Raw genomic sequence first — 26,869 nt, 5'->3', positions numbered from 1 at the left:
CTGTCCTTTTGTGATTGACTAATTTCCTTCAGCATCGTGTTCTCCTGGCCCAGCCATGCCACGAGGTGCTGTCTGGTTTCATCATTGTGTTTGCAGTGATGTGTAGTTGTCCATTGTGTATGTGGACCACAGTTTTTGTATCCATCCTTCAGTGATGGGCACATGGGTTGTTTCCATCTCATTGCCATGATCAGCAGCACTGCGATGAGAACCATGCTGTTGTGCTGCTAATTTCTGTTGAATTGCTGTCATCTCATGGTGACACTCTGTGTGCAGGGCAGAACAGCTCCACGGGATTTAAAAGACTGTTCTTATAGCAGCACATCATCAGACCTGTCTTCAGAAGAACCTCTGGTTGAGTTCCAAGTGCCCAGCTTTCGACTTGGAGTCTAGTACTTAACTACTTGTGCCAAAAAAGGACTCCTGTAAAAAATGATAGTCACTCCTCTGTTGATCAATAAACTCATTGATTTCATGTAGACACTTCAGTGCTTAGAGAAAATCCTCATTTTCAATAGGTCATCCTCACTAAACACTGTGGTGTGGTGGAGGGTGGAAGGGCCTGGTCTGGGTTTGGAAGCCAGAGCACTCTAAGAATAAAGGATGAATGTGGAGGTACTAGGCCAGAGAGGCAAGCCCGGGAAGTTCCTCAGGGGAGAATCTAGTTTCCAGCAGCAGCAGATAAAGAATCCATCCCGGTACCTGCAGCAGGAAGGAAGGACTGGTGAGTAGAACCAGCGTTGTGGTGGGTGGGTAGACATGAGTGCAGTTAGAAACCTAGAAGGAGTCTGCAGAGTTGTTGGTTGTTAGTGATTCATCCCTACTGTTGCTGAGTGGCTGGCTCATGGTGGGTGTTGGAAATAGGCCCTTTGGACCAGTTGGCAAGGCCCCCCTGAAATGAATCAGGGTTTTCTTTTTCTGGTTGGAGAGATTTGACATTTTCTTTTATGAGACTGCCAGGCTAAGATAAGTCTTTGGGGGGAGGATCATGAACCTATAAGAGCAAATCTTACTCGCTGAGTAAACCATCCTCCAATGAGATGCAGACCAATTAATCTAGACACCAAGTTTGGGATGGCCATCCGTGGTCTCCGGGGATCTTCTCCCATCTCCATGTATAGCTGTATCCGTGGCATCTTGGACTCCTTAATCCCACTTTCCAGGCATGCTGAGCGTGCTGTGCGGTGTGTGAGTTGCCTCAGGGCTTTGGGACTGCTGTTTCTTCGGCGCAATCACCCTGTCCTCTCACTTCACACTCCAGCGATCCTCACTTTTGGTTTGACCAAGCCATCACCTCCTCCCCTTAAGTGTTCGCCACCCCCAGTAGGCATCTCGGGTTCTCCTCTGATCCCCCACAGCGTCTGTCTTAGGCTGCCCTGCTAGAAAGCATATCACAACACCATTGCAGTCAGTGCCCATGGAGGGGTTGGCACCTGGCTGGGCAGTTAGCATCCATTACCCACTCAGTCCCTGCGCAACCTTGCAACGACTATCATTTACATTCCAAAAATAGTGATCTTCCCCAGAGCCGATAGCTACCAAGAGATACACTAGGCACCCAGAACCACGCGGCAGCGTTGCACGGCGCATGCATGTCCTCCTGGCGATAGCCCTTGAAGTCTCACTGGGTGCACATGCTGATAAGCAGGAAGAGAGCAAAGGCCACACCGCACACACGTTTGTTGAATGCAAGTGAAATGAAGAGGGATGGGACCTGCGGCTAATAGGATCTCTTTCTGTGCTTCCAGAAGCCGACTGGGAAAGCAGGCAGCCCTGACGGGATGTGTTCAGCGAGCAGAGACATTCCATTCCGAGAAAGATCTGCGTGACATTCCTGGGAGGCCACCGTCGTGCAAGCCATCACCTGGTTGGCAGAAGGGGTGACGGCCACATTCTCCTGTGCCTACCACGTAACCAAAAATGAGGGAGAACTACTGTTTACAAGCTGCCCTGCTGTGCCTGGGCATGCTGTGCCACAGCCAGGCCTTCGCCATGGAGCGGCGGAGCCACCTACGGCCCTCCTTGCACGGGCACCATGAGAAGGGGAAGGAGGGCCAGGTCCTGCAGCGCTCCAAAAGAGGCTGGGTCTGGAACCAGTTCTTTGTGATAGAGGAGTACACCGGGCCAGACCCTGTGCTCGTGGGCAGGGTAAGACTGCTTTTACTCAGTATTTCCAGCCATCTCTCCTTCCACTCAACCATCTGTACATCCATCTACCCATCTACACACATACCCATCCATCCATCCTTCCATCCATCCATCCATCCATCCATCCATCCATCCATCCATCCACCCATTCACCCACATCCCCACCCAACCACCTACTAATACATACATACCTACATACGCCCATCCATCCATCCATCCATCCATCCATCCATCCACCCACCCACCCATTCACCCACATCCCCACCCAATCACCTACTAATACATACATACCTACATACGCCCATCCATCCATCTATGCATCCACACACCCACCCACTCATCCATCTACTTTTGAAGGATGGTACTTTTTGAGCCCCGTGGATTGTAACACTTGGTTGCTTGGGACATATGAAAACATCATTTCGTATTTATGTCATTGATATTCTTGGGGAACATTCAGACTAGCTTCACAACATTCTTACTTGATGGAGTGGACATTTCTTTTAGAAGAGATATACCAAAGAAAGGAGTGTTTTTATGCTGTTGTAGTAGAAATAGAAAGATGCTGAGTAGATGAGAGAAACACGCGCAGCGAAGTTAACTGCAGGAAGCATGCCCTAAGCAGAGGAGATGGATGAAGAGGCTTCACCCAAGACCGAGGGTTTGAAGCTTGACTATTGGGGGAAGCATGCGTGGGATTGTTCAAATGCAATTACGCCTTCTGCCTCAGGCAGTTTTTGAGTGGTGGACAGTGCGTGTTTGAGGGTGGGGGGAGCAGAGGGGGCAGAACGGGGAGAGCATATCAGTAGCTTTGTGGAGCTTGCTCTTGCCATGGCTGCTAAAAGGAGGCCTAGAAGAGAGAGGTGACGGGAAGAAGCTTTCTGGAGAGTGATCTTCAAGACCTGGGCTCAGGCGGGAGTCTGGAAGTCAGGTTGGATGGAGGAATAGAGAAATAAAATGCTTGGATTCTCAGGGGTCCTCCTTCGGAGGAAGCACCTTAAGTAAAGGATGAATTAGATGGCTTGCTCCCCCAAAGGTCTTTGGTTTTATGACCTTGAGGTACTTTGAGATGCCCAGAAACAGTGCAGTGTGGCCCTCTTACACTTGCAGATGTTGCCAGGAAAGAAAACGTTTACTTTGAGAGCAGGCTGCTGCCTGTCTCTAGAATTAGGGATGGGCTGTGTTGCTCCAGCATTGGTCCCCTGACGCCATGGAATGACTTACCAAGCTTTCTGTGGGGTCACCTCATAGAAAACACTGTTATTGGTTGCTCACATCGGCTGTGTTGGCGAGGGTAAATAAATAGGACATTCACCTTCAGGTTTCAATTCTGAAAGCAGAGTAGTAAGAAATAATGAGCAGATTGTTTTATTCATTTAGTTGTTTGGCCATAAAAAAAGAAGAAAGACATGTTTAATTCCCATAAAGCTGCCCAAATACATCGAGCATAGCTGAAGCCCGGGGAACTGTTCTGTGTGAGGCGCTCACACACGGGACATACTGCGTGCACTTCTTAGTTCTTGGTCCATAAGCCTAGGTGTGTCCAAGGCAGACAGGAGACGCCTGGGGCCTAGTTTAAAGCGTTTGGCCACCAGTCAGAAGGCAAGTGGTTGGGACCTGCCAGAGCGACTCCACTGGGAAAATGGGAATGGCCGTTCCCGTAAAGATGGATGGCCTTGGAAATGCAGAGGGGCAGGTCTGCTCGTCTAGGGAGGTTGTTCGAGGGTGGGGTCAGTTGATGACAGCTGCTCTTCTCCTACCCCACCCTTTACGACAGAGACACGGCACACCCAGGTCCCCTGGGCCAGCGGTTCTTCCTGCGCAAGGAAGAGGGGGGCCACTGCTCATCCACTGGGAACCAGCTGCTGGCTTCCTGTTTTACTCCCAAACTGCTGTACTTGTTAGGGAAGGGTTAGCTATAATCTCACAGCAAGCCATAGCTTGTTCCCAATTACAAGTTCAGAAGGAATCCTGTTTCTTTCTCCGTTGACACACTGTGGACCCCAAACAAAGCTGTCTTGTCCCTTGTACCTACAGGCACAGGTGTCCCCCGAGCTGAAACCTTCCGTGTTTCCTGGACATACTGCAAACTGATTAGACACGTTGGGGGAAATGGGCAACAGTTAAAATAGTTGTTGTTTTAAAACTGTTTCCATCTTGCTTTTGACTGTAGACAAGTTGCTCAAAGCTCTCCAAGTCGTGGTGGTAATAATAGTAATCATAATAATAATAGTCACATAGAATAGTAATTATATAATAAAAGTGTATTCTTTGTAATTAAATAATAGCACGGTTACATGACCGCTTAATTCTATCACATGATCACGTAACGATGACAAATGCTATTTGAATACAGCTTTGTCCTTTACAGTGGCTTCTCTTAGGTGAAGCTAGGCCTCAGCCTTTCTTACCATTTAGCTCTTGATGAAGCCCACAAGGAGGGTGAGAGAGCGGCTGCTCTTTCCCTGACGGACCTTCTGAAGACAGCGGAGGTCGGGGGAAGGTGAGGGGAAGATGACAGCGAAGGTCAGGGGAAGCTGCAGAAATTGAAGGAGGAAGGGTGGTCCTGGGTGCCAAGCAGACAGCAGAGTGCGTCCAGACAGAAGGCCACAGGAGTGGTCGCTGAGAGGGGTCATTTCCTTGGCCCTGCAGAGTCTGGATTTAGGCAAGTGGCATCTTGTCCCGAGGCTTTTCCAGAGGACTAGAAAGGAGGCAGGGGTATGGGAGGTCCCTTCTATGGTCTAAGGAGCTTGTGTCTGTTGAGCTGTCACATCCCCAGTCAGGGCACATCCCAGCACCTTAAACTCTGCGTTTCACAGCAGGTTTTTGATAGCAATCTAGCCAGTTGAATTGCTTATATTAACACATACCTGCGAGTAACCCGAGTCCCTTGAAAGAGGACTGATTAAAATTAATGGCAATAACAGCCGTAGACTGGAGGAATTCGGTCTATGCAGACTGCTAGGAACGAAAGCGGCATCTGCGCTTATTGCTGAAGATAAAAGATGAAGAACAATGTGTCCATCAAGCCCTTAATTGTAAAATAGTAGTGCATGCATGCCAGCGTGTGTCTGTCAGCGTAAACATTTCTGCGTGCACACTGGACATCTCGTGAAATTCATAGGAAATGGGTAACAGGTGATTGCCGAGAAAGACAAATGAACCACTGGGAGTCAGAAAGGAGAGGAACAATTACTTACTGCATAAACTTTTGTTTGCTTTTATATTAAGCAGACAATTTTTTTCAAAATAATTCTACAAATATAGATTCCTCTAAATTGTGCATGTACTAGCAAATACACACACACACACGAGGAGAGAGCAAATAAAAAATTTTTAATTTTTTTTTAAGTGGGAATCCTTCATTGCCTATCACGTGCTGAACCTCCGCCAAGGCAATGCTCTTGGTTGAGATTCTGTTTGTAGAATGAGGTGAGAAGTTGTGTGTGTGTGTGAGTGTGTGTGAGTGTGTGTGTGAGTGTGTGCACGTGCGTGTGCGTGCGTGTATGTGTGTGTGCGTGCGTGCGCACACGCGCTCTCAGCATATTGTAACGGGCAGAAGCTAGTGTTTCTGTCCCACCAACACATCCTCACAGAATTCACTCTTCTCGATTTCTGTTTTCCAGCTTCATTCCGACATCGACTCTGGTGATGGGAACATTAAGTACATTCTCTCAGGTGAAGGAGCAGGGACCATCTTTGTGATTGATGACAAATCAGGAAACATTCATGCCACCAAAACATTGGACAGAGAGGAGAGAGCCCAGTACACGCTCATGGCCCAGGCAGTGGACAGGGACACCAACCGACCGCTGGAGCCGCCGTCGGAATTCATCGTCAAAGTCCAGGACATTAACGATAACCCTCCTGAGTTCCTGCATGAGACCTACCACGCCAACGTCCCCGAGCGTTCCAACGTGGGTACGTATGCAGAGAACACGTGGTCTCCCTCTGGGGCTGCTATCTCCTGGGGGGCGGGGGGGGGTGCGCCAGACCCTCCCGTTCTCCTGGAAGTAGCAGGCATGCTGTGCCTACTACTGCAAAGCCAAAGACAATAGATGTTTATTTGTGTCGGAACTTTCAAGGATTTGAAGTGCCCTTGAAGTTTTAAAATCTGAACGTATAGAAGGGGCAGGGCGAACCTGGTCAAATGCAGGAAGCCCAGCCTCTGTGCTTTATAGGTGTGGGACAGACAGCCAGTGACATCTACTGTTGCGGCCTTGGGTTCCTCCTTTGTAAACTGGAAAGACTGACGCAGTCTTGCAAGATGAGAGCTTATGTGTGTCCAATCACTAGTGCATATTGATGTGCACTAAGCAAGGCAACTGTAATATTTGGTGCATGTGGGGTTTGTGCTAATTGATGATTTGCATAATTGCATTTGGTCTTGACAAAAATTGTCTGCAGGGAGTTCGGGCCTTGTATTTTATTTTATACTTGAGACCTTCCAAGGTAGAAACAGGTTAACTTATTGATTGAATCTCTTCAGAGCTATTAGGGGATACAGAATGTACTCTTTAACCCCAGCACAAGCCACCATCCATTGGGGCAATAAATCAGACGTAGATTTGGCTTTCCCTCAGACTTGAAGACCCATTGCATTGCGAAAGGACAATTCTCTCTGAGATTTCTTCCCTGGGCACTGTCTTCTGGCCAGACCATTTCTTTGGGTTTTTGAAGTGCATGTCCTTGTGGTCCTGTGGGCAGTGTGCCTCGTAAATGGAGTGTGATTTGTCCTTGAGACAGTGAGGGGAACTGTCCTGATCAGGGCTTGAGCCTGCGCTGTAGACGGGAAGTGAATTTACAAACCAGCAGGACTAACTCACCCATTTTATAGATGAGAAAATCGGGCATGGAGGGTGGGCTGAACTCGCTCCAGAAAGGTAGGTGCCGAAATGGTTGCACGAAGTTTAGCTCTTCCCACCTTGCATATAGAACCTCTTATACCAGAAGAAAGGTCCTCCTCCTCCTCCTCCTCCTCCTCCTCCTTCTCCTCCCCAATCTAAGAAAAGTCAGGGTCCTCTCATACGTCAGCAAAGACAGGCCAATCATTAAATCACGTCTCATCTTGATCTCTGTCCTGTTTCCCTGCCTGGTCCTTTAGCTGTATTCCCCTGAGGTCTCGCGTGAGAAAGAAAGATACAGAGCAACCACATGAAGTAGAGGGCAGCAGTATCAAGAAAGACCTGAGTCTTGGGGCGAGACCAGCCATCAGAGCGGCTAATCCAGGGGGCATTTTTGCGGTCCCCACCTGTAGGGCTTCACCGTGCCTCCGGATGTCAGTCAGACTCAACCAGCATCGAGAGTGTTGTCTTTTTCAACGGTGTAGATTCAAATCTGGTGATGCCTCGGCCCGATCGCATGAACTCAGGACACTTCCATGCATGTCTGGGTTTTCATGGTGTCATCTCTAAAAGGAGGCAGAGGCAAATCATGCTGGGGATCCACTAGAGGGGTTGGGAAATGGAGAGGGGATGCAGTGCCGTTAGCAGAGTTCCAGAAACATGCACACAAATGAGCCATTGGCCTCTTGCCCCGGGTTGGTTGCGCACAGAAGCGTGCCCACACTCATCAATCCCCGTTGCCTAGAGCAGTGCCTGCTGCCTGGCAGAGCTCAGCCCGGGTGGTTTGCGTAAACTCCTGACTTGCCTGCACACTTGTAGTGCTGTTGGCTCGGCTTTGATGGACTGTGTGTTAGTCTGGGTCATTTAGAGAAACAAATTCACAGAAACTCATGCATAAGAGAGAGTTTTATATAAAGGTTAAGTGTGCATCAAGAAAACATCTCAACCCAGGCCTGCCCTAGCCCACAAGTCCAACATTAACCCATATGTCTGACACCGATCCACAAAGTCCTCCTCCGTCTCACAAAACGGGCGCAATGACTGACTGTAGGAGGAAAGCCGAGTCAGTGAACGTGTAAGCATCTCAGCGCTGGCAGGGGTCTCCACACGGCTGCTCCAGCACCCAGGGCTGCATCAGGGTAGGTCCATGTGGCTTCTCCTTGGGGATGTCTTGCAGCAAGTCAGCCTTGACAGCTAAAGAAGGGAACTGGCTAAGGCAGCTGTACCCTGGTCTGACCATCAGAAAGCAGGAGACCCAAGAACTAGAAAGGCAAGGCTCACCAAGCCATTTATCCCTCTACCCTTCAATTAAACCCACATGTGTTTGTCGGCCAGGTTGGCACAATCAACTAACTCAGACTGCAAGCTGAACTATTCATTGTTCAAACCCACCAGCCACTTCTTGCAAGAAAGAGGAGGCTGCCTGGCCCTGGAAAGATTTACACAGCCTCAGAAACCCTATTTAGGAGCTCCATGAGTGGAAATCAGCTCCACCAGTAGTGCAGATCCTTTTTTTAAAATTGTATAAAATATATATAGTTGTGTAAATATTTACATGCGTGTATGCATATACATACATGTATAATGCTACATGTTATAGATAGTAATACATATATGATGCTGTGGAATATATATGCTTAGGTAGTGAATATTGCCTTACAGTGCATTATGGTGTGTCAGCATAACGCTACATGGCATACATACACAGTAAATATATGTGTTAGTCTGGGTTGACTAGAGAAACAAATTCGGAGACACTCATGTATAAGAAAGAGTTTTACATGAAAGAGCAATTGTACATTAAAATAACATCTCAGCCCAGTCCAGATCAAGTCCATAAGTCCAATATTACCACATATGTCCGATACTAATCTATAAATAATTCCTCTTCAGATTCATACAATACATGCAATGACACCGTATGCAGGAAGATCACAGGCCAGTGGGTAGGAAGTCTTATGGATCCAGTGGCTGTGAAAACATCTCAGCATTGGCAGGGGTCTCCAGTGACGTGGCTCCTCCAGCTCCAGGGCTCTAGCGTAGCGCCATTGTCTTGTCAGCAGGAATGACTTGCAGGGTGTAAGTGTGTGTCGCACCTCCAGTGAGCTGTTTATCTACTGAGCACCTCCTAATGAGGTCATCAAGCTGCAACCCGATTGACAAGCTAAACTCCACCTTTACTCTTAAGAATCTCACGGTGACAACAAACATTATGTAACTACATATATATGTAACTACATGAAAGTAACTGGCAACCCTCTGCATGAAAGGCGAGCAGGAGGCTCCTCAGCTGATACAGTCATGGAAAGAGACTAGGTTTTGTCTATTGCGAGGTTGGGAGCCTAAGTCTGCCCACAGCAGCGCTGTAAGCTATGAAATAGACTGCAGGAGTCCCTCCTCTGCCACTCACCTTCTCACACATACCCTGATGTAAAGAGCATGTCCAGCAGACCGGGGCTGGCAGGATGACCCTGTGCAGTGAGATGCGGGCCCCACCCCACACCTGGCACATGTAAAAGAAAACCAGCTAAGCTCAAACCAGTTACCCTGGAATTGATTGGGACCCCTGGCGATCCCGTCTGTGTCTGAGCGGAAGCGTGTCCTGTAGGGCATTCAGAGGCTGAACGTCTTCATACGGAGATCCCCGGGTCATTCCTCTGGAGCGCCTCTGAGTGGATTCACACTTGCCCTTGGCATCCAGTATCTGAGTTCCTCATTGCTGGCCTCTCCTTCCTGTTTCCTGTCTTGAAGACATCGAATCCTGACCTGCTATGTTCTGATTAATGGTGGCTAATATTTGGAATTGAAAATACCATGGACAAACTGCTGAAAGGACAAACTGATCTTCGGGAGAAGTACAGCCCGGGTGCTCCAGAGAGACAGGAATGGCGAAACTTCACCTTGCATGCTTTGGATATGTTGTCAGGAGAGAGCAGTTCCAGCAGAAGGTCATCCTGTTCAGTAAAGTGGAGGGGCAGCAAAAAAGATGAGGGTCCCCCTTCGATGGGTTGACACAGTGGCTGCATCCGTGGGCTCGGGCACAGGGACCCTCGTAAGGATGGCGCGGGACCGCACAGTGTTCCATTCTGTTGTGCAGGAAGGTCCCCGCAGGCTGAACCGATTAGATGTCACCTAACCACAACAGCAAGAGAGAGTCGAAGCATTTGAATTATGTTGCTGGCAACGAATATTGAAAGTAAAACGGACTTCCAGAAATTACAAATGAATCTGTCTTGGAAGATGTTCCACAGAGGCAAGGATGGTGAGGCTTCCTCTCACACCCTTTGGCCGTGTTTCTCAGGGGACACCAGTCCCCGGAGAACAACCTCGTGCTTGGTCAGGTAGCGGGGCAGCGGCAAGGAGGAAGACCTTTGCCAAGACGGGTGGACACGGTGGCCGCATCGATGGGCTCAAACACAAGAACAGTTAGGAGACTGGAGCAGGACCTGGTAGGACATTGGGTCACTAAGACTCAGAACAGACGTGACGGCACCTAACGAGAGAGGCTTTGCAAGATAAAAGGTACCCCATGCACCTGGCTTCCCTGGGTCCTTCCCCGCTGACCCAGGAGTGCCATCCTCAGATGTCCGCTGGTCATCCCCGTGACGTGCTTACCAGATCCATTCGAGGTGGGAAGAAGCAATTTCCATGCCTACTGTGGGGAACAGCATACTGTGCAATATTTATAGCCATAAATTAATTAAACGGAAGGATTAGAGGCAACTTTATGACATGCAAAGCAACAATAAAATGATGTATTTATTGCTCGGCTGCAGATGGGAGATTGCCCTCTGTCCTTTCGTGAAAGGCAGCTCATCATTAGTGATCATTTATTATCGTCTTTGGGAAGGTTTTTATTTAATTATTTGATAGACTAAACATTTCAATTGCACGGGTCTCAGAATGTTTGGCAATAACGCTCACGTTGTCAGTTCCACTACCATGCATGGCAGGGTGTGCTGTAACTACGGAAAGCTTATTTTCAAAGGTAAGAGTTACAAATGGGAAGGTGGAAGAGAAGGGAAATCGTCACTTGCCCCTCAGTCTCACTCAGGAAAATGAATAGGTGCACGGAACAGTCATGGGGTACCCGGCCCCCATCCACCCCCCTGCGTATTGGAACAGTCATGGGGTACCCGGCCCCCATCCACCCCCCGCGTATTGGAACAGTCATGGGGTACCCGACCCCCATCCACCCCCCGCGTATTGGAACAGTCATGGGGTACCCGACCCCCCATCCACCCCCCGCGTATTGGAACAGTCATGGGGTACCCGGCCCCCCATCCACCCCCCGCGTATTGGAACAGTCATGGGGTACCCGGCCCCCATCCACCCCCCGCGTATTGGAACAGTCATGGGGTACCCGGCCCCCATCCACCCCCCGCGTATTGGAACAGTCATGGGGTACCCGACCCCCATCCACCCCCCTGCGTATTGGAACAGTCATGGGGTACCCGACCCCCCATCCACCCCCCGCGTATTGGAACAGTCATGGGGTACCCGGCCCCCATCCACCCCCCGCGTATTGGAACAGTCATGGGGTACCCGGCCCCCATCCACCCCCCGCGTATTGGAACAGTCATGGGATACCCCGGCCCCCCATCCACCCCCCTGCGTATTGGAACAGTCATGGGATACCCCGGCCCCCCATCCACCCCCCGCGTATTGGAACAGTCATGGGATACCCCGGCCCCCCATCCACCCCCCTGCATATTGGAACAGTCATGGGATACTCCGGCTCCCCATCCACCCCCCTGTGTATTGGAACAGTCATGGGGTACCCTGGCCCCCCATCCACCCCCCTGCGTATTGGAACAGTCATGGGTACCCCGGCCCCCATCCACCCCCCTGCGTATTGGAACAGTCATGGGATACCCCGGCCCCCCATCCACCCCCCTGCGTATTGGAACAGTCATGGGGTACCCCGGCTCCCCATCCACCCCCCGGCGTACTTTCATTTTCACATGCAGCTCGATGGGCGAGAATGGCATTTGAGAGGCTGCGGGTGACTCATCATGCCCCGCTCTTCCGTATTTCAGGAACGTCGGTCATCCAGGTGACAGCTTCGGACGCCGATGACCCCACCTATGGAAACAGTGCCAAGCTCGTGTACAGCATCCTCGAAGGGCAGCCCTACTTCTCGGTGGAAGCCCAGACAGGTACGGAGGGTGACTGCAGCGGTTCCTGATGCTGGACAGCAGCCGTGTGCACGGCTTCCTCCACCCAGGGGGCTTCCAGTCGTTCCGCACACGTCCACAGGGCATGGAACGAGGCATGTCTCAGGGCTTTTGTGAGGCTGGGCGGTGGGGCCTGAGCCTCGTGTCCTCCCGGCATGCTTCAATCAAATGTGTTCATTAGCGCTCCCTCCCGGGGACCCCAGTGCTGCGATAGCCAGTAAACTCACATCCCGACTCCCCGCCACGCAGCGGATTCTGTGCACAGAGCAGACTCTCCCTGCTCTTTCTAAGACGGTAACTTTTTAGGAGAGTAGAAAACCACATTCTTCTCCCAAGGAGTGGTTGGTCATTTCAAACTACCAACCTTGTGATTAGCAAGCAGCCCAAGACATCGCCCACCACACTACGAGGACTCCTGTAAAGACCAGTAGGACCCTAAAACTCCTCTTGCAGATTCAAATGCAAAGACCGTAGAACCAGAGGGTTTGTATCAAACGGGCAGTTCTCGACGCACACTTTTTAGATCGTTGTGCATAGCTGGGTATGGGGGTGGGCAAGTGTTCGTGACTAAGCATGTTTATGACTGGACACTTCCCCAATCATGCATGCCCACTCGGTGCATATGATCCCCAATAGGCATCAGCACCCAGCAAAGAGGCTCTGTAGGTTTTGTACCAAAACACAAATGACAACCAAACCGATTTCACTTCACTTACCCCAAGCCAGACCCCTGGATCCTTTTGCTGGACGAGGTGCGTGCTCCCATCCTGTGAAGCAGCTGGTGCACAGGATTCATCCCAGATTCTGTTTTATATTTTCTTCACGATATTTATGTAAGATGTTTACAAACAAGCATCATTTATTTTTATTATTAGGAAGCATCCAGTGCTGCTTGAAGGGTAGAGCGAGCCAATGCTGTTGTCTGCCAGCAAACCAGGCAGAGTCTATGATCACGTGGCAATCCGTCCCTAATGTGCTCTTGTCAGTGACATGGGGCAGCAGTCAATAAGGTTCTGTTATAAGTACAGTGTGAATGTCAACCTGTCAGCCCTAGTGGTGTAATGAGTTATGAGTTGGGCTGCTAACCACAAAGTCAGTGGTTCGAAACCACCAGGCCGCTCCTAAGGATAAACGTGAGGCTTTCTGCCTCGGCAAACACGGTCTTAGCAGCTCACAGTGGCAGTTATGCTCTGTCCTAGGGGGTCACGACAAGTTGGGATTGACTAGACAGCAGTGGCTTAATTTTGGTTTATATTTCCATCCATTACCTTTATACTTTGTTACACAAATTAATAGTGCAACTACAACATGTTGCATGAAATATATGCCTCCAACTTTTAATTTAATGTGAATTATGGAAATACTACTAAGCATAACACCCAGAGGTAGACTTCTTGAAGCTTCTCCTGGTCGCCCAGAGCATGGCATTAACTGTGGACATGCGTCCGCTGGGCCTGCACATACACCAGTCTGGGGGACCTTCAAGGGTCTTACTTGAGTTCACTGAGGTTTTTACATGTATTCATGTATTAAAGGAAATGAGTTCTCCATTCTATATTAATAATACTAAAATGTATGATTAGAGAGATCGTTAACAAGATTTAATTATTATTATTAAAATGAGAAAATTATGAAGTCTCAATTAATAACTGCCACATTATTAACAGAGCTATCACGATCCTGGTATGGAGCTTTGGGTGAGAATTGGCTGGAGAACTTGTCTCCTCTGGAGGCAGTGACAATACCAGACCAGTTGGCAAGTCCATTCGGACTCATGGCCAGCGCATGTGCATCCATGTCAAAGTGTGCTCCAGTTCCCACGACTGCTGTATGTCAGTAGGTCTCCATTGTTTTCTTCTGAGCCATCCTCTGTTGGAAGGGAGTGGTGGACCACTTATCCCACCCTGGGATCCCTGCTGTAAGCAGGGTGGCCGCTGTGTTCCTCTTGGCTTCTCCGTCACCCAAACCTTGATGGAAGCATCGTTAGCTTCTTCGCATCGGTTGTTGTAAATGCCCCTTGGTGGACCCCAAGGGAGCCTCACGCTTTCTTTCTCCCTTGCTCTTCCGCGCAGGCATCATCAGGACAGCCCTGCCCAACATGGACCGGGAAGCCAAGGAGGAGTACCACGTGGTGATCCAGGCCAAGGACATGGGTGGACACATGGGTGGACTCTCAGGGACAACCAAAGTGACGATCACGCTGACCGATGTCAATGACAACCCACCAAAGTTTCCGCAGAGTAAGTAGGCGGGCAGCCGTGGCGTCCCCTCGTCCTTCCTTCCTGCCACAGGCGGGTGACTGACTGTCTTCGCTGCCCACTCAGCGTTCAGAAAGGAAACAGAGGAATTGAAAGCTCTGGAGCTTCTCTCCCCAGAACCAGTTAGCATCCAGAGAGCACAGGGGCGCATCGGGGGTGGGCGAAAGACGATAAGGAAGGGAGGCCAGGATGTTGAAAACGAAAGTGGATCTTGCTAGATTTCTCGCGCACGTTTGCATGATCCCTTGTAGGAACGCTGCCCACTGCCGGGGAGCTGATTCTACTCATGGCGACTGCAGCAGACAGCAGGGTTTCCCCCGTGTGCTCCCGAGACGGCACACCTTTACAGAAGCCGGACTGCTGCCGCCTTTGCCTCTGGAGAAGCCAAGAGATTCAAAGTGCTGCCCTTCCATCAACAGCTGAGTGCTTTCACCGCTGTGCCACCGGGGCTGGGAGCAGTGTCATGCACTGACCCTCTGGCACTGCGTCATCTCCGACCCAGTCTAAAGGCCGCTGGGTTTTCCTTAGGCATCCGTCTGCAAGCCTTACCCTTATAAGAATCCTTGAGTCAGTCAGCTACTGCTGTGTCACAAATTGTCCTAATTTCTCAAACTCACTGCTGTCACGTGGATTCCAATGCCCCACTCCCCAATATGATAGGGTAGAATGACCCCCATGGGTTTACGAGATGGTAAATCTTTATGGGAGTAGGGAGCCTCCTCTTGCTCCTTTGGAGCAGCTGGTAGTTTTGAACTGCTGACCTTCCGGGTAACAGCCCAACCATCATCAACTCCCCCAGACCTAAATTCTTGTCCCTTAAATCATTAAATCTAGTTTCTTAAAGTCATCATTTCTTGTCATCACATCGCTGCAATTTGGTAAAATCTCAAACAGTGTTTGTTACTGGTCCCAAAGCTTCAACACAGAGAATCTCCAAGGCATGGAGCACCCACTTCCAACATTCACACGGTTGGCACGTTGGCGCACCGGTGTTGGCTCTTGATTCCGCACCCTGTAGGGATCTCTATGAAATGAGTTGACCTCCTCATGGTGAGATGGATGTTTGACTTTCAGAAGTGAGATTCCCCAAGGACCCCAAGCAGAAACTTTTATTGCCCTCTGACCTTAGAAGACACATAGTACCAAAGTCGTTAGCATTCCCGAATTCAAGTGGTGAGGTAGATGTCTCTTTTCGATGGCAGGAATGTCTGTCTCAGGTGGAAGGACTAGCATGGGGATGGGGAATGCCACTGTGACAGTTTTGGAAAATGAAGCCTGCCACAGTTCTAATTGATACTATGGCTATCAGAACGGAATGAGCAATCTTACAATGATGCTTGGCCCAGGTAGTCAACAGCTGTTGTCTGTTGTTATTCTTTGGGGAATCTTCATGCTTCTGCATACTGTATACTGTTGTGGCAGGAATTACAAGAAATAATGACCCTGAAATATAATAAAAATAGTAAATAAATAATAACAACAGTATAACTCTTCACTCTGATGCATAGTCATGGTGACTGAAAATGTTCAGCCGAGTCCATATTTTATGAGAGAGCAGGATTTGCCCGGGTCTGGGGCAAAACCATGAGCCAACTGTCAACCTGTGTGTGCATGTCTAAGTAAGTGTACATTCAAAGGCACACTGTCGGTTTACTGATGCTGAGACTGCTCATACATAGGTTCACCATAGAGAGGGGGTGTTCCATTAGTTGAGATGGATATTACAAACTCTCAAGCCAAATTCTTACCATCAAGTTCACTCATAGGCCCTCTAGGGTAGGACAGAACTGCCACTTTGGTTTTCTGAGACTGTTTAAGGGAGTAGAAAGCCACATCTTTCTCCTGTGGAGCAGCTGGTGGATTCAAACTGCTGACCTTGTGGTTAGCAGCCACATGTGTCCTCATCAGAGTCTTTATCGCCAGAGAGATTGTACTTTTTTCCAGTGAAGGGAGAAGGAAGTTAACCGTACATGATCCCAAAAAGGCTTTGTAGTTGCACAAAGGTATCCCAAGGGATCATTGTGGACAAGAGAAACACTGAGGTCGAGGTGGTGAGGCAGCCACTAGCCCGCAGACTGTTCCAGAAGATACGGAGAAAGAGTGCTTGACTGGTCAGGTGCAAAGCTGAGTATCCCCAGGGACCTTGAAGTTCTCGTAGCCCTCTGAAAAGCGGCATGCTCCCTTATCTGCTGTGTGGAATGGAGCTATCTTTGTTCCTGCCCATCAACCTGCACTTATTCTCCCCCCGTATAATCATATCGCTACAGATACATGGCCTTGAACTTGAGTGAGACTTTAAGAAAATGGACTCCATGTGTTTGTTTGTGTAACCTTCTCATAACTTGGGGATTATTTACAGAGAGAAACCCCTACCTCCCACCAGTCCTTTACTGCATGAAGGGCTGGTGACAATCTGTTGACTATGGGTCCAAACTGAAAGTGTCCCCAGTCAAAGCACATATAGAAACACGGACACAGGACTTGGAGTGATCACTTATAGTAAACGGAAGCATCAGACTGGAAGGAGTTAATTAACAAGCCCATGACCACTTAGCCGGGAAGCAGAAGAGCCATGGTTACCTCTGGGTATTCTGTGTCACAAGCAATGGTTTTAAGACGTGAAACTGCAAATGAGATCATGCGCCCCCTCTGCGCAGAACCTCCCAGTGGGCTCCCACCGTGCTTCAGAATGCACAACATCTATTCCATCTCCTTGCCTCTCTCTGTCCACAAGAACTCAGTCGTTCTTCGCTCCTCGCCAGTCAAACTACCCAGTATGTTCCCACTTCTGGATGCTTTCTGTGGACGCTGACTTCTCCTTCTGCCTGCAATTTTTCTCTCCCAGCAGTATGCATGACTGTCGTCCACCATCGTGATAGGGAATCTCAGACACTTGCTGCTGACGGTTTCCCTGACCACTCCATTCGAAATCAATCCTTCTTCTTCTCTTTTCCTCTCCCACCTGCTTCCCCTCTGACACACATACAGTTAAATCAACACGTGCACACGCGCACACATGCAGTCACACGTGTTCACACATGATCAATTTCACACACGCCTATGTAGACACGCAGCCGCACTCTCAGACGCGCCCTCACATAGCCCATCACACTCGCCCTCACTGTCATACACCTTCTCTCTCTCTCTCTCTCTCTCTCTCTCTCTCTCTCCATCCTCCAGCCCTTCCTCGTTCGACACTGTTGAGTCAGCCCCAGCTCTTGGCAGCCTCTCTGTCACAGAGCCATCGCGGCCCAAGCCTACACCACCTTTGGACTCCTTTACTGACTTTGTCTTCTTCCAAGCCCGTGTGAGCCCATCGGTTTACTTATTTATTCATCTTCCATGTGCCTCACTGGGAGGAGTTTGCCCAAAGGCTCCCCTCCACACACGGTGCCATCGAGTGGATGCTGACTCACAGCCACCCTCGAGGACGGGATAGAACTGCCCCCGTGGGTTTTCAAGGCTGCCGCTCGTCACGGGAGCAGACAGCCCCATCTTTCTCCCTCGGAGCGACTGGTGGTTTCCAGCTGCCAGCTTGGAGGCGAGGAGCCCAACGCACGACCACGACGCTGCCAGGGCTCCCAAGGGAGAAGTCAGTAGAGGGTTAAAGCCGGCGAAATCTCCAGGATGTGGACCGGTGTTTGAGACAGTCGGTTCTTGGGGAAGGGCCACACTGTGGGGAAACTTTCCTGACAAAGCGCCGTTTTCTAGGATAGCGAAGGGTTTCAAGTCACAGAGAAGTCAAAGGGCAAGGGTCAGCCGGACCATGATCTGCAAAGGCAATGTGTTGCTTTCCATCTTAAAGTTAATAGACTGGCCCCAGGCTTTTGAACCGAGAAAGATGGTTTCTGGGTGCCTGGCAGCGTCCTGGGAACCCCAGTGGCACAGGGGTTGGGCTGCTCATCAAAAGGTGTGTGGTTCAAACCCACCAGCCGCTCTGCAGGAGATGACACAGCAATGTACCACTGCAAAGCTCGCCTTGGAAGCACTGTGGGGCAGGTCTAGTCTGCTCAGTGGGATTTCTGTGAGCTGGCATTTGACTTGACAGCAATGGATTTGGCTTTGACCTTGGTGATGCCATTGCGGGCCTTGGAAATGAGTCTTAAGACCATCCTGCAGGATTAAAAACGGCGCTCAATTGCTTGGACGGAGACACACATCTCTTCCTGCTGGGAATATACCCAAGCATTGTCTGCCTGCCTTCCATGTAGCAGGTGACCCCACCACCTCACCCTCGACCCCATTATTGTTCCACCGTCCTTTGTAGAAAGCATCCCTTTGACAAGCAGGCAGGCGGGAGGGTCCTCCCATCCATTCATTGCTTTCATGTTTTCAATCAATAGAAAGTTCAATTTCAAACCCTTTGAGAAATTTATTGGGATTCAATGAAATCTAAAGCCTCACAGCTGCCAAATAAAAGGGAAAATAAAAATAGATGTCTTCTTCTTCTAGGCGTGTACCAGATGTCTGTGTCAGAAGCAGCTGTCCCCGGGGAGGAAGTAGGACGGGTGAAGGCTAAAGACCCAGACATTGGAGAAAACGGCTTAGTCACATACAACATTGTTGATGGAGACGGGATGGAATTGTTCGAAATCACAACGGACTATGAGACACAGGAGGGCGTGGTGAAGCTGAAAAAGGTGAGTGAGGATAAAGAGTCGGTCCGCCCATGGGCAGTCTGTTCTGCCAAGGCAATTCTGCAGCAGGACAGGGAGTTGAAGACCAAGAAAGGAGATTGGGGGGTCACCTGCCTTGGCCATGGAGCTCTGGGAGGCGAGCAGAATCGCGCTCCTTTCTGTAGGGCAGAGGCAGCTGGCTAAAGGTGCCGGCGAGGCTTGAATGAGATTGCTGCTTAGTTCTTGTCTGTTCCCGCATGGATTCCTCATGGGAGAAAGGGGAGCTCCACAGCCCTGGGCATGCGTGGACCTGCACTGGTAGCTCTGCCCAAAAGTCTGTTCATGGGGCTCCTTAGAATGTTCCCACTCACAAGCAGCCAGCAGTCATTCTTTGCTGGAAATCCTGTGTGAACATTGGTTTACCCTTTTATTTTTAATTGTTTTATTGGGGGCTCTTATCACAATCCATCCATCCATCCATCCATTCATTCATCCGTGCCAAGCACATTTGTACATCTGTGTAAATGTTTGCCTTTTCCTAAAAGCGGAACCTGAGGGAATGACAGGAATCTTCCCCACCTCCCCCTCCTTTCCCTCCCCCTCACCACCTCCCCTCTGTCCAGATGGCCGTGAGTTTCGTGCCCACCGTCTCCCCCCCCCCCCCCCAGACAGTCATGGGTTTCATCTGTGACAAAGAAGAGTTTCCGGTTTGTTGGTGCCTTGTTTAATATTTTCTAGAGTGATGTTTATTCGTGGATATCAGGGGTGTTGGGAAAAAAACTCGCTTCGATGGAGTTGATTCCAACTACTAGTGACCCTAGAGGCCAGTGGAACTGTCCCCGTGGGTTTGCAAGACCGTACTTCCTCGCGGGAGTAGAAAGCCTCTTCTCTGGTTCTGGGAGGGACTGGTGGTTTTGAGCTGCTAACTTTGCAGTTGCCAGCCCAGCACGAAACCTACCACACCACCAGAGCTTCCTGTTGATGGTGATGGAGATCAGGCAGAAGCTGCTGGCAGTGGTTGCCCACGTGGTTAAGGAATTGATGCCATCCAATTGTAGGGAAAAGTGTTGACTTGACGATCATTGTGTTGTACAGGCTTTTCCATTCAGTTTCCTGGGAACTTCTGAAGCCCTCGCACATACAGATATCTTTATAACCATCTTAAAGAATGAATGTTTACTTAATAGTAACTATTGGCCGGACACAGCCTAAGCCTTTCACAGACATCCTCAAGATTATTTCTTTTATAAACATCGCGTAAGGCCTGTTTCATCATCTCAAGAGGCAATATCAACCTTAATTGAACTCTGAGGGGATTGGGACTCGGGCTAATTGAACCATCTGCCTAGGAGGCACCCCTTACAGCTAATCTGCAGACATGATATTCAGACCCGAGGTATGACGGAACTTCTTTGTGGAGACTTTCCGGAAGCAGCTGGAGCGGTCATGGCTCCCGAAGGCAGGCCCGCTAGGATTTCCTCGTGAAGACACGGTTACAGTCGATGCAAAATCAGTTCCCCCCTGATTCTCCACTTGAAAAATCAACACCTCTCCATCATCAGAGTGTACAGAGCATTACATCTGAATTGGATGATGGGATCACCTTGGTTTTAATCAAGCATTCATTTTCGGCTTGGTTTTGTAGCATGAATACTAAACTCCTTGGTGTGATGGGAGAGATTGGACTCTAACACTGATGAGAAGATGGATGTGAAGAATCAGTGAGGAGGCTGGAGCTGGAGAGGAGGCTGAGGGTGGGGTCAGGAGAGGCAGCCTTGGGAGCATTCTGTCAGAGAGGGGAGGGAGAGGCAAGAGATGCTTGTCCTCGGGAGCTGGCTTTTCAGTTCATTTGAAAGCTGTGTGGGGTTTGGGCACTAGCAAGACCTCAGGAAAAGTAGCTGCCTGTGTGAATTGTGTGTGGTGCTGACCTGTCCAAGCGCCCCACGGATTAATGTGACCACCCTTCCTGCCTGACACTGACTGCACACTGACCTCAGCGATTCCTGACCCCCCCTTCCCTTGCTGCCACTGGGCAGTTGGTGAGGGTTGTCACCTGTTTTCCATGTGTTGCGGGCATAAACACACACAGTGTCTCCAGAATCTTGGAACATTTAGATCAGCCTATGGACCTCCCACGGTGGAAATGAGCTCTCCGCATTTGTGCATCTGATTCATTTGAATATGCCACCCCACCCACCCCATCCCCTTCCAGTGAGTTTTAACTCAAGCAAAGAAATCAACTTAGGGGAACAACGCGGATATCAAGGCTTAAAGCAGGAGCAAAATGTTCTTTTCTCTGTAAAAGAACTTCATTTAAACTAACCTTGCAACCCCCGCCCCACCTCCCAAAAATATTGAGAGCTAACTTTAACAGAAGAAAACAAGGACTCCTTGCAGCTGATAGATTCGTGGTATTGGTGGGGATGGCGAGGGATCGTGGAAATGTGTCCTATCTTTTATGGAACATCCTTTAATGTAATATGTCCGCGGATTGGTTAATTCATTTCCTTGGGTTTCTAGCAAGTGTTACTGACTCCTTGTGAAGGCGACCTTTGGTGAGAGGAGCTCTGTTCAATGGGGAAACAAAGTGCAAAGCATCCAAGGGGGGGAGCAGGGTTCTGGAATGTGACACCATCGGCATGTCCGACTGGCCGATCCCTTATGCTGTGGGGCTGAGCTGGGTCCTGCACGTTGTTTAGTTCACATGCCTCAACATCCGCTCACTCTATGCCAATCGCGTGACCACCTTCTCAGAGTGGCCAGTTATGGAGCTGACCCTGAAGGATGAGTCAGATTTTGCCAGATAAATAAAAGAGAGAAAAGACTAATCCTTAGGGATAAACCAGCTCTCCAGAAAGGCTGGCGTCAGTGGAAACAGGAGTTGTTAGGAATCGGCACTCTGACTCCTTTTGGGGTGATAGGTCGGGTGCCGTGTAAGCAGCTGCTGTGGAAACTCAAGACAGCAATGACAAAGAACGGAGGAAAAACCAAGAGGGAAGAGAATCCAGGAGGGAATTAGGAAGCGCCAACACGGATTCTTAGTGTAGGTGCCTTTCCGTGTTTCTTGAATGGCGATGCTTTGTCAGGCCATGGTTGACTGTCAGCACCGTAGGATCATGACCAGGAGAGCGACAACGAGACTTTGGGGGCATTTCCAGACTCCTCCTGCATTCACTTGAAGAGGAACTGGGACAAAATAAGTAGATGACCTTTAGGGAGCTTCGTAGACGTGGGATAGAAAATCCATCATTGGGTTGGCCGTAACCTAGGAGGACATCGGCCTCTTCTAGATAAATCACTCCAATGCATGCTCGCTGTGCTATTTGTTTTTAAACGAATAACCCAGAAGGCCAAGGGAGGACTCACAGGGAGACCTTTTAAAAGAAATCTTCGCAGAGCCTCTCTCCTAAGACGACGTGTATGCCCGGTGATTTCCTTCGGCGCTCTGCCCCCATGCACACAAAGGTGGACACACAGCAGTTCGCAGGGTTGCGACCCTAAGTGATCCCGTCTTTTAAAGTTAAGCTGCAAGAGCCCCCAATGAAATCATTGATTAAAAAAAAGAAAAAAAATTCAGAAAGGTGTTTCGCCTCGTAACCCTTTCGCATGCTGTTCCCGAATAGGCAGAATCATCCTTCATGAGCCCCGCCCCTCCTCCCCCCCCCCCCCCGCATCGCCCACCTTGTCCTTTGATGGGCTACCGTGTTCTTAGTAAAAGCCTCCCAGTTGGGTTTGGCATCTGGTGTGTACATTCCTGTCCCCCACGCCCACCCCCGGTGAAATCTATCCTTCTGTTATGCTGAGCAAACCCTATGCAGTTGTGAATGCTTGTGTCTGGGTTTTCTGATGAGCCAGTCTCTTGGGGAGACCCCTCAGGAGGGAGATTAGTAACTAGGAGGCATTGGGCTCTCTGGTCTCAGTTGCACATCCTCTCGTCCAGCTGTAGAGCAACTGCTCATAACACGGCTCTAAGTGGCGGTCCAATGTGCAAGTGGTAACAACCCATCCACCCTGCTCCCACTTGGGCAGGATCATAGATTCAGTGGATCACCAGGTACCACCTTTCCTGGGTGTTTGTTCTGGTTGCTTGTCACTTTACAATGTGTGGTTGGCCTCTGTATACCCAGCAGAGCTGTGTCGGGTTTTCAGGACACATCACTCGTTCTGTCTCTGGGGACATTTGACAGCAAGCCCTCAGCTCCCAGTCAAGAGCTTCCACGTTTGCTCCCACTGAGGGAGTCTTTTGTTTTGGCACCAGAGAGTAAAGATCAGCAAGACTCAGCGGGGCCCTGGGAGGCTCCCAGCCTAGCAGGGAAGGATGATGAGGGGTCCATAAGGAACCACCGATTCCTTTCTGGTCAGGTTGAGAAAGGCTTTCACAAGGATTGAGCGGACCCCCAAATGACTTAGCAAATCTCACCCAGTGTGGAAAGGTAAGTCCAGACCGAGGAATATTTGCAAAGACCTCGAGCCTGGCTGGGGTTCTGGACTGGGTCAGTAGGAGGACATACGACTCTCCCTGCCATACCGCCCGTGGTGTCTTCCTATGGGATGTGGCCCGGGGCCCGCGGCCATAGGCCTAAGCCAAGTTCACAAGGTTCTGCTTCGATGCCAGCCCACTGGCTGCCTCGGGTTAGAGAGTTGCAGGGCACCTCCTCTCCGGACGGGTATATTTTAGGGTTTGTGTTCTGTCTGATCATTGCAGACTTGAGAAATCACAGCCACCGCAGGCCTTTAGCCTATAAATATTACTCCTTCGTGCTGCTCGGCAGCCCAGCCAAGGAGAAAGGAGCCGCTCAGGCCCCAGCATATTGCAGCAGCCAGGGTGAGATGTCATGCTGGGGAGGGGGGTATGGGAGTGGGCTTTGAGGCGGCGGGACTAGAGACTGGGGGGCAAACAGGGTTTGAAAGTGTTTCACCTCTCTGGCACTTGAATTCGTGTTAGTCTGCGGTTTCTGTAGAGAGGTCTGGATGAGTGGGGACCCCGGTGGGGCGAGAGGAGGAGAGATGCTCAGTCATTAACCGACAGGGCTTCAGTTTCGAACCGGCCGGCTCACGGTGGGAGAAAGCTGTAGGAGGCTGCTCTTGGAAAGATTTCCCGGCACTGGAAACCCGAGGGGGCTTTGACGTGGTCCCTTATGGTCCCTAGGAGGCAGATTCTACTCCATGGCTGTCAGTTTGGTTAGGGAGGAAGGTTTGTCTATGTGTTTTTATCTATGTTGGCGCAGGACGAAGTTCCACGATTATATCAGGGAGCTTCAAGAAGTTGGTTTCTCCTTCGACTCTGTGAAGCGTCCTCAAATAGGGTTTTGGCTGTAACATGACAGCAGCGTGACCAGCAGGGGCGCGGCGTGAAAGGTGAAACTCTTTCCAAGCATTTGGTGGTTCGACAGCAAGCAGCCATTGCGCTACTTGGAGGCCTGCGCCCTGGGCTTCAGAGCTGGTTTCTCGGCTGCTGTTTTACTGTCACCCTCACTGGTGGATCAAAGGCACCTCCGCACGCATAGACGGGAGTGTTTGCCTTCCCTTTCCCAGGCATTCTGACACCTTTCCAGGGCTTTTCTTTCCCTCGGTTTTCTTTGGCATCGCTCTGTAATACTTGTGCTATTGTATTTGCTGTCCTTTATATGGACGTGGTGCTATTTTTGGAAGCTTGTTTTTACATAGACGCCCTCCTTGTAAGAAGAAGCCTGATTTTCATTGCCCTCCTGTCACTCGTCCTAAATCGCAAGTAAACTAACCTGAATCCAATCCAAAGAAAACGATGTCAGTGCATTGTGCGCAGAGCTCTGTCTCAAAGGGGACATTAGCAGGTGTAAAAGATCTATTAACCATCGGCCCAGGGGAGAAGAGGACACTCTTAGAACGGAACGATTTAGAAAAAGAATACGTCCCTTAAACATGGAGTTAATGATATTTAACAGCTCCGGCCCATCAAAATATCCCATCTGCCACCCCAGCTCACCTGTAAGCGTGCCCAGTGTTGGGATGTGCTGTGGTATCTGAACATCGGGAAATGTGTTTGTCAATATAGGTGAGGATGCGGTAAGGGGGTGTGTGGGGAAAGCAATGTTTTTGTTCTTTGGCTGAAGCTGAGTGGGTGTTTGCATTGCCGCAAGGTCTAGAACTTTGCGGAATGGGCAATGCACTATTGGTCTACTTTACGCCTCTCTCTCTCTCTCCTTCAGGCATCTTTTAATGTGGGCCACCTTTGCGTCCCTCTATAAAGTTCATTTTAGAGTTTCTGGCTGCCTGAATTGGTTATGCTCCTAGAATTACCCATGAAACACATTCCATGTTTCAGCAATTGATGTGTCTGGTGTTGTGACCAAATGGCTCTGGGAGCTCGACTCCAATTTGCTCTCTTTCAGGAACCAGTCACTGTGCCTTTAAAGCCACCCAAGTCTGTCTCGTCCATTATTCTTCCAAATAACTGCCTGTCGATCTTCTCTTTCTTCTTGCCAGCCTGTCGATTTTGAAACCAAAAGAGCCTACAGCTTGAAGGTGGAGGCTGCCAATGTGCACATCGACCCCAAGTTCATCAGTAATGGCCCCTTCAAGGACACGGTGACCGTCAAGATCGCAGTAGAAGATGCCGATGAGCCCCCCATGTTCTTGGCCCCAAGTTACATCCACGAAGTGCAGGAAAACGCAGCCGCTGGCACCGTGGTGGGAAGAGTTCATGCCAAAGACCCCGATGCTGCCAACAGCCCAATAAGGTACAGACAGGTGCACTTGAAGAGACTTCTCGGGGAATGTTACGGTCCTGCCAGAGCCACATCCTTCCACTGCAAGCAGGGCTCCAGTTTCTCCCGTCCCCGGGAAAGCTCGAGGAAGCGAGGCTTTGAAGGGTATGAGATCCAGCTCCGCTCTGCTACGTGCTTGTGTAGGCTTAACCACCTGCACGGGTTCCCTCTGCAGCAGACTCCCTAAGGAACACTGCGGAGGGGAAGTGGGTGGGCTGTGGGGCGGGATCTGTAAGCCTTGTCTGGTCCTGTCTCACTCAGGGACCTATGGAAAGAATAAATAGTGATTGTGGATAAGTCATAGTACTTATGACCTATTGAACATCTTCCTGGGCTTAGTTACTCGATTTGATGTAGACTGTTGACCTATTGTGTTCCCTCCACCCCATTGATGCAAGCAGTTATTCCTTAAATCCAGAGGAACTTGGGAGTGTGTCACAAGGCATAGCACCTCGCCCAGGGTGACAGAGCTGGTGAGCAGGGAGCACCCTTTATGCTTCTGACTGCTGCCGGCCACCCAGAAAAAAATGACACCAAAGTGCCAGAAAAACTTAGGGTGCTTTCCTTCTGATGAACATACAGGGAAACCTGTGAGAGCTGGGACTCAGAAGGGATGCTCTGCTTTTCCAGGTCATGCAAGTTTTCCACCCTTGTTTTAGTGGAAACTTTCCTTCTCTGACAGGACTGCCTTTCACAGGCCTTGCTGTGCTTTGGGGGACATTAGGAAGAAAAGCAGGCAAATTGCCACCACCACCCTAATTTGAACTAATGACTGAGGAAGCTGATGATGAAGACGGGGGAGGCTTGGGGAAACGAGACAGAGGCGCAGGAGAGGGGCGGAGTCACAGTTTTAAGACATTTGTAGATGGCTCGTTTCCAGTAGCCTGAGTCGGCCCTGGATTGAATTCCACCCGTTGCCCACGAGGGTTTCAGACTAGAACTCTGCTCCGTAAGAGGTTTTGTGATCTTTCAGAAACGTTTGGTTCGGTAGTTTAGCCAGACCTTTCTTTCCAAGCCGGAGCCCTGGTGGTGGTGTGGGTTCTACTTAGGCCGCTCCCCTCGAGGTCAGCGGTGAGAAAC

The 26,869-nt window shown here is 50.0% G+C and overlaps 1 protein-coding gene across 1 annotated transcript in view; it reads left to right on the top strand.

Annotated features, from left to right (window-relative positions):
• The window catches only part of CDH11 (cadherin 11), a 215,441-nt gene that overhangs the window by 121,689 nt on the left and 66,883 nt on the right, over nt 1–26,869 (top strand). Inside the window, exons 3-8 of the mRNA XM_075537309.1 lie at nt 1,749–2,148; nt 5,775–6,069; nt 12,032–12,151; nt 14,242–14,409; nt 18,880–19,067; nt 25,509–25,762. Coding sequence (XP_075393424.1) covers nt 1,921–2,148; nt 5,775–6,069; nt 12,032–12,151; nt 14,242–14,409; nt 18,880–19,067; nt 25,509–25,762 — 1,253 coding nt within the window. The 5' untranslated portion in view covers nt 1,749–1,920. The remainder of the gene's footprint in view (nt 1–1,748; nt 2,149–5,774; nt 6,070–12,031; nt 12,152–14,241; nt 14,410–18,879; nt 19,068–25,508; nt 25,763–26,869) is intronic.

This window comes from Tenrec ecaudatus, chromosome 18, assembly GCF_050624435.1.
Source record: "Tenrec ecaudatus isolate mTenEca1 chromosome 18, mTenEca1.hap1, whole genome shotgun sequence".
Lineage (NCBI taxonomy): Eukaryota > Metazoa > Chordata > Mammalia > Afrosoricida > Tenrecidae > Tenrec > Tenrec ecaudatus.
The sequence above is the reverse complement of the archived record's forward strand: the minus strand, read 5'-3'. Positions and strand labels throughout refer to the sequence as shown.